The 12311-nt window shown below is 35.7% G+C and overlaps 1 protein-coding gene and 1 pseudogene across 1 annotated transcript; one reads left to right on the forward strand and one right to left on the reverse strand.

Moving 5' to 3' along the window:
- Positions 1-307: 307 nt before the first annotated feature.
- On the reverse strand, positions 308-1195 carry LOC115951558. The gene has a single exon (XM_031068741.1). The coding sequence runs from the start codon at positions 1193-1195 to the stop codon at positions 308-310; it is 888 nt and encodes a 295-aa protein (XP_030924601.1).
- Positions 1196-8211: 7016 nt separating this feature from the next.
- On the forward strand, positions 8212-12019 carry LOC115984906 (annotated as a pseudogene).
- Positions 12020-12311: the final 292 nt, after the last annotated feature.

The raw sequence follows: 12311 nt of genomic DNA on the forward strand, positions 1-12311 counted from the left end.
TATGTTTATGAGCTAAAGAGATAATGCGATCCGTAGTAGACTCACTAAAGTGAGAGAAACCATTAAAAATACTCTTTGCGTCCTTCTCTCCAAAGCCCGATGGGGCAGGTCTAGGAGCAGATGGGTTTGTAGCTTAGGCTATGGGCCGCTCCTTTGCTATATTGTCAGGCCCAAAGGGGGAAATTTGGGTTGATTCTTTCCTTGTCCGCCGAATAGTTTGCTTCTTTCGTGAAACAAGAACCCATGGACCATAGGTCTTGACACTAGGGGTATGATTGTCTTTTTGCCCCATTGTGTCTTCACTTGGTTATTTCCCGCTCTCTTTCTCCGGTGCCCTAATTGTGTACGGACACCCGTCCACCTTGTGGCCTACACGACCACAAGAGAAGCACATGGAGTTGATTCCCTCATATTGCACAGGTTGCCCAATGCCACCAATCTTTAGAAGCTTGATGAGGGGTTTATCAAGACTGATTTGCATGTAAATTCTGGCGGACCACCCCCTGGTTTTAACAGCTGTATGTCTGTCAATCCTTAGAACTGGTCTTATGGCCTTACAAATGTCCCTAAGAACAGATAGATCATAGTACTCAATAGGGAGTAGTGGTAAGCGAATCAAAATGGCAACAGATGAAACATTTGTCGTGGAGGGTCTAAAGTTTGCCTCCCAATTCCTGATAGGCAGATAATGTCCCCCCACAAACCAAGGGCCATCCTTCAACACTCTTCCATAATCACTTTGAAGAGAGAAATGAATAAGAAAGAAATCTTTGCCAAGGTCGACGCAATCTAAGCGGCCACTAGGTTTCCATAGATTCGTAAGACAAGTTATGAAAAAGTGGTACCCTACTATATTGCCAAAAACCTTGACTATGAGAGCATTTGCCCATAGAGCTCGGATTCTGGCTTTCGTCTCGCCTGAAAGATTCACAACTGCCAATCCAGCTGCAATATCTGAGCTTTCGTCATCAAACACTACTTCCGTCTCCATGTCATTGTCGAAATGAAAAACTTCTTCATAGGCACTTGGGACTTCACCAAGGAGTCTTTCCTTGTACAAGGTTCTCTCCCCATCTAATCTAGGAGAGCAATCATCGGAGGAGGAACCCCTTTGGTGGCTTTCCTTCACTTTTTTAGTGCTGCATTGTAGCTCGTCATCCTCCTCTCTGGACCTCACAACGGCCTCTTGAGACATTCTATGCCATGCTTGAAATTACGATTGAACCACAGTTGTTTATATATATATATATACATATATTCATTATCAAAGATGGATGACATATAAAAGACTGCATCAACATGCTACCTCATTAAACTTATAACTATAGATATGCAAGCATCATCAAAATTCCAAGAAAGGAAAGCAAGCATGCAAAAGGACATAGCCATAGTAAAAGGAATGAAATCAACACGTGCCATAGAAATTATTATAAAAGGAAACCTTAAACATGGAATTAAAATGGAAAGGAGGAAAGTTTAATATAAAGTTTTAACCTTTTAAGTCATAAAGATTACATCTTTTCAAGAAAGATGCAATCTTAAGCCAAAGATAGAAACTTTACTCTAAGGATTAAACTTTCCTAACTAATCGTAGGCATACCTACACAAAGATTAGCATGCCATCTAAAAAAACATAAAACACAAGGGAAATGAACAAACTTTCATGCCAAGACTTAAGCTTTAAACAAAGAACACGCATTAAATCATTAAAAACCCAAACTTTGGCTTAAAGATGCAACCTTTTGTGCATATAGAGCCCATTTGGATAGGCGTTTTCCTAGAGAAAAACGCGTGGTTTGATACAAAACGCAATATACACAATCATTTGGAGAAGCTGTTTCAGCTAAATCACATTTAGAAATCGCACAAATCCGCGGTTTCAAAGAAGCAGTATCTAATTGCATTTTCAATATCGAGCAAATAGAACATTCTCACACCACTTTTTTTTCGTTCAAAAAACCAAAAATACCCCTAAATAGCTGACTATATTATCCAATGTGGGTGATACCCAGCAGAAAGAAAGAGAAAAATGAAAGAAAAATGCACAATAGCTTTGCAAAATGAAGTTAGAATCATCTCTTCTTCAAGACTTCGACTTCATTATTCTTCACATTTTTTTTTTACCATCTTCTTCTTTAAGGACTCAACGATGACCAATTTGCTTCTTCTGTTTTGTAACTTCGTTCTCTACACTCCACTCTTCCCTAGTCTTACCTTTTGCTTTTTCAATGTAAATGCTGAGTAACTTTATATGCTTGGTCAAAAGAGTACACTTGCTTTTGATTTTCTCAAAGCATCGGATGATATTATGAATTGGTGTCACCAATTTTTTGACACGTGGGACTAGCATTTATTGAGTTTGGTGAGTGTTTGATTATTTAATAGTTTTCACTTTTATATATTTATGTTGAAAACTCCATCTGGTTTCTAGTTTTTGTGAATTCCAGATGGCTTGATGTGCAATGGTGTATAACAATATAGTTAAGTCCTTTTTTGAAATTTACACTCAAAACAGTTATTTTTAAAACAGTTTATCCAAACGCTTAATATAGCTTTAAAAATAAAAAACACATATTTTCACATTTTTACTAAACGCATATCTATGGTTTTTAAAATGGAGTTTTCAAAACGCACACTTTAAAAATGTTAGTTTTCAAAACGCACACTTTAAAAACGTTAGTTTTTAAAACGCACATTTTGAAACAGCTGATCCAAACATGCCCATAAGGCTAGAACAAGGCAAAGATGTAAATTTTCTATGCTATAATATCACCATACCCATGTATTTAAGAACAAATAAAAAAGGTTTTTTTATATCAATGGGACATTTTTAATAGAAAAAGATATAACCTTTCATGAAGTTCAAAGCTTCTAACATAAAAATGTCTCTTTGATATCCATGAACCCAGATAAAATATAAACATAGAAGCTTTGGATTGAAAAGATGAGTTTTACTAAGAAAAATAGAAACTTTAAGTTCAAAGAATGATTTTTACATAAAAGAGGAGGGGTTGGAGGACTTTTTGGTGTGTTCTGACCAAAGGGGGAGCTGGTTCTTTTAAAACAAAATCTTTGGACCATATGTGCATCTTGAAGCTTCAGGCTGTGCACGTGCAAAGTTTTGATTTTTAAGCCTACCTCGGCTCCAGTTTTGATCATACTCAGTTATTGACTTTGCACACTAATTTGAAAGCTTTTCCGAACTTTGATTTGGATGAAATTGGTTTCCACTGAAATATTTCACAGCGTACTTTCTATAGGTTCCGGCCTTGATTCATTTGAAGTTATGTGCCAAAAGTTATTTGCTTCTAAAGTTGGCTACACACATTAACTTCCATGATTTTGGCTAATCTTCCCGACTTAATATGTCTTAATTCGGAAGTTCTTTTATGGAGCCTTCTGTTTAAGGATGTTAAGAAACACTCCTAATTCAAGAAAGCACTTAAGGAAAAATTAAGGATACGCATGCAAAGTTAGTATCAAAATGCAATTTTATTGGTTTTTCTTAACTTTGGCCTATTTTTCCACTAAGGTGTGGTTTGGATAGCTGAAACGCAACGCGTTTTGCGTCTGCATTTCAGCCTTATTCTTTTTCTTTCTTTTCTTTTTTTTTTTTTTTCAACTCATGAACAGTGCATTTAGCTTATGAACAGTAACCTGCACTATTCATGCATGTGGATTACACTGTGTAGGAGACATTGTACACTGTTCACGCACTGTTCACGGGACCCACAACCACTTTATTAAAAAAAATTTTAAAAATGGGTCCCATGATACTATTTACACATTTAAAAATTATTTTGCTACAGTATTTTCAATTTTCAATTTTCAGTTTTCAGCTGTATTCAAACAGATCCTAAATCTTTTCGAACCTTTTGGGCTTGGTTTTGATCAAATGAGGTGTCATTGGAAAGCTTATAAGGTCTACTTTTAAATGTACTTGCTTTTTATTGCCAAGTTTCAAATTGAGTGAGCTTAAAGCTTTTGAAAAAGGGGTAAGAAATCAAGATTTAATAAATCTATATATATAAAATAATAATAAAAAATTAAAGCCAAAGCTAAGAGAAAATCCAATTAGATTTCCATTATTGTCTAATTTTGCGTCACATGTCCTATCTAAGTTTTTTTTTTTTTTTTATAAATTGTTCTAGGTAAGTTAATATTAGGCAAAAGACAAAAAGTCTAATATAAATAAACCATCAAAACCCAATTAAAAAAAAAAAAAAAAGTAAACTCGTGTATATCCAAAACAAACTAAAATAAGAGAGAGAGAGAGAGAGAGAGAGAGAATAAAACTTATGTATATATCTATAACTTAAAAAATGTGTAACCCTTACAAAGTATAATTTGAACTCATAAATGTTTATAATTGTGATTGTTTTTAATTGTACTATGCATATGCACAGGTTATACACTAGTAAATAATAACAACAATAGTAAATTATTTTTTTGAATTTTTGGTAAATTGGCTTTTATTAAATGGAATTTTAGAAAATTAAGCTCACTAAAATGAAATTCATCACAAGACCTTTCCAACGACACCTTATTGGGGCCAATCTAATTAAGGTCGTTTGCTTATAATTCAATAAATTGAACTACAATTAGACTTAAATGACACGTCGCCAATTTTAATCGGCAAGTACATTTTTCATTTTTTCACAATAAAACTTGCTAGTTTTTAAGTCTGATTTGGGCCTATAAATTGTCAAACTAAAGGGAAGTAAATAATCTATGACATTGACCAAAAATTTTTCCATTCAAACGATGAAATCTTTTTTTGATAAAAATTGGTGTCAAAATGTGAGTTAACTGCGATCAAAATTTCAAACAATGGTTGGGGAAATTAATTTTAACATGGAAAGATGAAAATCATCATTTGGGGAAAATTTTGACTTGGTTTGATTGTCAGTCAACTCAATCAAAGATTGGTCAACAAGAGCATTTTGGTAATTTTGAATTTAAACATGGAAAATTGGATAAACTGCCATCCAATTGGGATAAATTTCAACGTTTTAAACATCTCCATAATCCTGTAATTAAAAATATAATTTTTGTGAAAAATGAAATTTTGGCACGAAAATCAAGATGAACAAAATCCGGTATCAATAGCACATCTCCCTACTTTATATCATAGTTTTAATAATAATTCCAAAGCCAATGAGCTACCCTCCAATTATCATATACAGGAGTACAAATACAATAATATACCATCCAAAGTTAAATGAATTTTCCATTGCACCCAACACAATTATCCTTGAAAAAAATCTATTATATTTTTTAACATTTTATTTTTGAAGTCACATTGACCGTATGCAATTTCCTCATACATCTATATACAACAACCACAAGTGCCTTTCATTGCCTCACTCAATTCCTAGAGTAAAGGTGCTACCTACACAACTAGTTGCAGACTTATGACCCAAATCCCTTTCTCCATTTCAATTTGACACAAATATTGTCAGCATTAACACTCTTCAACAACTTTCTACCATCCAAGCAGTCCAAACCAAAGTAAGATGGCTTCAAAGATCATAGTATTTTTGCTTATTACTTCACATCTCATACACAGTTTAAAGAGGCATTTCATTAAACACACAATTTGCATTTTAAACCCACAAACAAATCCAGAAATAGAAACTAAATAAAAATCCACAAATAAATCACATAAAATATTATCAAACAAAACTTACAAAATAAATCAAATGAAACCCACAAAAAAAATCCCCACAACCTTTGTGGATTCAGATTTAGTAGGAAGAGAGAAATAGAGAGGTTAAAGAGAAAGAGAAGACTTGAGAGAGACAAACCTGAATAGTGTTGCTGAGAGAGAGAGAGAGAGAGAGAGAGAGAGAGAGAAGAAGAAGAAGAAGAAGAAGAAGAAGAAGAAGAAGAAGAAGCTTGTCACGAGGAAGAGAGACACGGAGAAACGCAAGTCAAGGAAGAGAGATGGAGAAACTCAAGTCAAGGAAGAGAGAAATAGCAAAGAGCGAGCATGAGAGATTTACCAAATTCCACCAGATTTGAAGTATTTGAAATCCATAGATTTGGACCTATCAAATTCTGGTTGGATTTGGGCTAAATCCAACCAAACAAAGAATTTTTGGATTTCCCCCCTCAAATCCAAATCCATGGCATCCAAACAAACCACAAAGGGATTTGGAGAACCTACTACTTGCATAGACAAATGACTCGTGGGGTCAACAAGAATGGATGAACCCCACTATGTTAAATTGTCCCATTTGGGTGCAAAAGCTACGTTGACCAACTCACAACCTTTCAATTAATGGGAATCTAATTCTTGTAGTCACACCCCGTGAATGTAACCACCTTTTTCGCACTGAAAAAAGATAGGCTACAATCAAGGAGAAGGTTGTTGGAACCAACCTCTATATAATAAGATGCTCTCACCACCCCCCACACCCCAAAGGAGATACAAAAATACAAAATTAGTTACTAATTATTTTGTTCGTATCCCTACCCTCTATAAGTTCTAACTTCATCATTGGATGGATTTTGGCCGACATCACACCGTTATACCCTCAAATGAGTGCTTATCCTATTTCTTGTAGGTATTATAGGTTCTTGAGTAGATCAAGTAATCCATTGAAATTCTAATTACCATTAGAGTTAAGAAATTTTTTTCTTTAAACCATGTTGAAAAAAAAAAAAAAAAAAAAAACCACCCTCAAGATATTTGTAATAGAATAGCATAGTGTTTAGGGCTAAAATCAAAAGGACCATTTTGAACCCCTTATAATTAGTAATTACTTGATAGGTATGGAATGAAGAAGTACATATATTCTGTGAATAAGCAATGAATCTTACTTTATATTTTTATGAGTAAGGAAAGAGAGGAGTCCAGCCCAGCCCAACGCACATAACATCAATCCAAGAAAATGGGGCCTAGTTTGTTGTTAAAGTTAAGCTTAGGCCAATCTAACTCCTTGAACCCAAAATGTCATAAGGGACCCATCTTTTTACATCCTAAGTACCACAACAACCTTAGGCCTAACCCCTATTTCGGTTGGTGCGGTTTTTTCCTAAATTTATCACCGAACCGATAAAACTTGGTTTCCCCATAATCGTAACCAATGCACACTACCAAGGGTCAGTTTTCCTACTTATAGCGGTTCGGTTTTTCGCAGTCAGTTTCATCGGTTTAATCGATTTAACTATTAAAAATGTTTTTCTACTTAGACATTACTCAATCGAACAATCAGCTTTGATCGTAACAATAACATAATAAATTTTTTGACCAAATAAATGCTTTACAATCAATTTATACTACCTTAAAGACTAACTTGGCAACGTGTAATTCATAATCAAACGCAAAACCCACTAGGCTACTATTAAGACAAAACAAACAAAAAGCCAAATGTCCAGTGGTCACTTAGCTAGTAGCTCATCTCAGTAGCTCAAAATCCTTAAAAATAAAAATACAGCAGTCATTGGTGAATAGTTATTAAAGCCTTTCTATTGAGAGATTAAAGAGTGAACACTAAGAAAGTGAGAATAGTCTCCCTCAACATCAATATTCTATGAAAGAAAAAAAAAACATCAATACTCAATGCGACTTAGAGAAAGATAACGTGGAGTTGAGAAAATAAAAATTGGCTTACTAGTTATCGATAGTCCGACGCTGTTGCAGTGAGCAGCTTCAATGCTGCACTATACTGCTGCTGAGAGTGAGACTTGAGAGACAAGAGAGACGTTCTGTGGGAGACTAAGATAAAATAGAGCATTTATATGTGAAAAGTGAAAACCTAGCCATAAAACATAGTCATTTTATGCTTCTTTTTTTAACAACCCAGTGAAACAACGCCGTTTCACTATCTTCTTTTGTTTTTTAACACCCAGTGAAACCAAGACTCTACGTTTCACTATCTTCTTTTATTTGTTAACAGCCCAGTGAAACAAGGAATCTATCAATATATATAAGAATCGATTGGTAAGGTTTGTGGGTTGGTTTTGAAAATCATCTCCGACTGTGTCACCGCACCGACATTGGAAGGATCACCCAGTTCCACTCGCCGACATCTGCTCCTTCGATCGGTACAAATTTCAGTGCGGTTTGGTCGATGAGGCTAGGTTTTGTCGGTAAGGTTCAATTACTACTCACCCCTCTCAATCTCCACAAAAACCACCAACAATAATGGGCCCCTTCGTTGTTAAAATTGGGCTTGGGCCACTCTAAATCCTCGAACCCAAAATGTCATAACCTTTCACCAGAGATGAAACTCTCACTGTGCTTTCTCACTTGCTTTGCATTTTCCCATTTCCCAAAAACCTCAGAGATCGGCCACTCTCACTCTCACACTGAAAAGAGAGAAATGTTGTGGTCAATTCTGAGAGCCGCAACTGCTACAAGCTCAAAACCAAAACCCCATTCATGGACTCTCCAATCCTCACCAATCCCAACCCCACCTCCTCCTCAGTACTCCTTTTCCTCAGCTCGAAATTACTCAGTGAAGAATGCCAAGTCCACCACTGCCACCAAGGCCAAGAAGGGCAAGTTCAATAAATCCGAGGAAGACGCCGCACCGGCCGAGGTCGACGCGGCGGTCTCAGAAGCACAAGCTCGGGCGCGGCGCCTCGCCTTGGACGAAAAAGACCCCACCCTTAATGTGGGCCCCAATGGCCTTCCCCTCTTCACTTCCACGCCTTCCCTCTCCCTTCTCTCCCACAAAGACACTTGCTCCTACTTCAAATTCAGGTACCCAAATCAAAATTTCAACAAAAACCCACTTGTATTTATAGCTTAATAATTGATAATTTGGTCATTTTTGTGTGGATTTGGATTAGTATGGAGTCTTTGAAATCGGTGTTGCCGGAGGGGTTACCAACTGGGATGGTGAAAGAATTCGAGGACTCACTTCGACCAGCTCTTCTTGTTCGCCAGAGCTTTTTGGATCTTCATGATAATTTTCGCCGAATTGTTGATCCCCCATTGACACTCTCTCATAGTAGAGGTGAGCATTTTCACAAAAATTTCAAACATTGGGTTCTAAATGATGTAGATTATGACAAATGATTTATTTTAAGATGACATGTTAGAATTTGAAAAGATATATGTAGCTTAAATTCTTTTTAGGTGTCACAGTTACAGACTTGGAAGACAGTGCTTATGGTGGTATTTAATATTTGTTAGGTCCCAAACTTAGGAAGCAGGTAGTGTTGGATGGTCCTGTGAGCTGTGGAAAGAGTATTGCACTTGCAATGCTTGTTCATTGGGCTCGTGATGAAGGTTGGCTGGTTTTTTATGTTCCCAGGGGCTGAGATTGGACTCATGGAGGATTTTTCTATAAGAACCTAAATACGGGTCTTTGGGACACACCTCTTCAGGCTGAAAATGTTCTCAAGGCAAGATCATTAACCCCTTTTTTTTTATTTTGGCTAGTTGTTCAGTCAAACATTGGGAGCTGTCAATCTTTGAAACTTATTCTTTTTAAAGCAGAATTAAGATAAACAAAAAGGATTTCCATTTCGTCTTTTTAAATTTTCAATGTCAGGGATTGGTTCTGGATTTTGGTGGTATAATTCATTGAAGATGCACAATGTGATGCAGCATGTGAAATTGGTCATTAGCTCATTGAATTTCATGCTCACTTATTGTAACTATGTTAGCATGACATTTATTTTTGGATTAGACACTTTGATACGTAACATTTAGATTACATTTGAGAAAAATAAAAATAAAAAAGGTCCATGTTCTTGCTTCTTCTGCAATGTTTACTTGGGATATATTAGCAGTTATTATGACTTATTTGTTAGTTTGTTTTCAACTGTATCATGCAGTGGGTCTATATATTCCTTATGAGTTGTTTGTCTCCAGGATTTTCTGAAATGGAATGAATCCCACTTAAAACAACTACCATGCCAAATCAGTGATCCGATTCCATTGGGAAAGGGTGCTGGTGTTGGGCAGTTGAAAGATGTTGATAACATGGCAATGCCTGAAGGTTCAACGCTTTATGACCTGGTTAACACAGGAATCAAGCACACACATGCGGCTGTTGGAGTGGTAGTTTGTTTGAGGAAAGAGTCATCACTTGTGAAAAATATCCCCGTGCTTATAGCAATTGATCAAGTGAGACCCAATTTCTTGCATCAACTTCACACATTCTCCTGTTCTTTGGGTTAATCATTTGTTCCAAGCCCTATGATATGATCTTTTATAACTACTAGCCTATGTTTTAATTATTTTTGCTCATACTTCTCTCTAGTATAACAGCTGCTTTACATTCAGTGAGTATGAGGAAGCAGTAAAGGTTCATTCTCGATGACCAGTACATGCTAGAGAGCTCACAATGGTTAGCACCAACTGTTCAGTTCAAATCTATGTTGTCTTAACTGCAATTATTAATATGTATAAAACTTCAGCAATTCCCCTCCCCCCCCCCCTCCCATTTTGGCTTTGTATGTAGGGTAAAACTTAGGTGTAGTACGTTGGTTTCCCCAACATGTGTTTGAATTCAGTTGGGGAACCTAATGTACCATACCTAAGTTTTACCCTTATGGTTATTCTAACAATTCTAGTGAACCCTCTCTTTTACTCCTTACTTGTTGGTCATAGCCCTTAATGCAAATGAAAGTTACATAGACAAAGGTGTTAATCTTATTCTTGGAAATGAAAAAGTTGGTATTTGATCTTCAAAGAGTTAATTCCTCTAGCTTGACTGTGTGTACATATCACTATCAGAGATATGTGCATTATATGAAATTCTTTTGTGTGATTTGCAAGTGAACGCTTTTAGGTCTATGATGCATGATGACATGATGGTGGGTGCTTGCTCTCATTCAACTACTGTAGGAAAGTTGCGCAAAGACTTGCCGGATGTTCCTGAAGATGCTCGTGTTAATTGTCCTCGTTACACCTTAGATGAAGCAGCATCTGTTTGCCATTATTACCTTAGGTATGCTAATGAAATTTATATGCTTGCTAGTATTTGTAATGTTGAACGGTGTTGAGGTACCAATCTTCCAACATTAGACAACGGTGTCATCTGGGTGGACGATTTGTTACTATAATTCAACTTGTTTAGTATCTGCTAATTAAAGTTTAACTTGCCTATGTTCATGAAATTTGAATGATTTTCTGATTATAAAATATAATTAATGGATGAATGCATAACTCTTGGTTTAATCTAAAATTGAAGTAGTAGAATAACAAGAACAAAACCTCAGTCCCAAAACTTGTATTACAATCTAATTCAGAATTTCATTCTGTTAGACATTTTGTCCTTGACCTTCTATCAGTTGATAGCAGGTCAATGACTGTGATAGGTGATTGTCTCTTATATTCAAACAGGAATTTGATAGTAAGAGAGCACTTGGCACATCTCTATAAATATATTGCATTTTCTCTCGACATCCTGACATATCATATCTCAAACAATTCGGATTCATTATGTTTTACTCATTATGTGAGATTATGATACTCTATAAAAATTTTGAGAATGAACTTTTTTTCTGGCCTTGCTATACTCCCTAAATAGTAGAATGCTTCTAAAGCACTTTCCCCTGTGAATCACGTTTCAGATTCTAAGCTTTGTTTGTTGTTATCTCTGTCAGGCAAAGATTAGTACAACATGAAGTATTCTCGGAGGAAAACTGGAAGAAAGTATATTACTTGGCCAACGGAAATGGATCAGAGATGAGGGGGTTGGCTCCTTACATGCGAGAATCGACATAATATACTCTCCTTTTGACCTTTGTTATAGATGTGCATCCACAGAGGCGCATGTTTTGCTCTCATTGCCTCTGGTTTTGATCTCCTTAATGAAAATTAATGAAATTCTGCCCTCATTAGATTCTTACCCTAATGCGACCACTGAAGTAGCAAGTTCCATTACACCAGTTACTTTTTGGCTAAGATCATCTTTCCTAATGGAATTAGCGTCCAAAGACAATGTACCATATATAGATCATTTAGCATTTTGTAGTTTTGAGCTTCGAAATTCCTGTATCTTCTTTCGTAAGAAATTTCTTTTTTGCTAAGCCAAGTTTCTGTGTTTGCCTATTTATTTATTTTTGGTAAGTTTTGGCCCTAGGGTTTAGTTATTTGAGTGTTGCCTTCAGTTTTTTCATTTAGCTTTTACCTCTTAATTTTTATGTACAATTTCTTAAAACTTTCTTTTTTTAAAGTTAATTGTGAAATTTAAATTGTCAAAATATAGAGTTATCCAAGGCTTATCTACTCTAAACCTCTGACAATTTATTTGTTCTTATTATCTTCTCCAAGTGTTTTAACAAAACATACAACATTTTTTTTCATATCAAACTATTCTCTCTCTTAACTTTTCTTATAATTT

The sequence above is a fragment of the Quercus lobata genome, chromosome 1 (assembly GCF_001633185.2).
Source record: "Quercus lobata isolate SW786 chromosome 1, ValleyOak3.0 Primary Assembly, whole genome shotgun sequence".
Taxonomy (NCBI): Eukaryota; Viridiplantae; Streptophyta; class Magnoliopsida; order Fagales; family Fagaceae; genus Quercus; species Quercus lobata.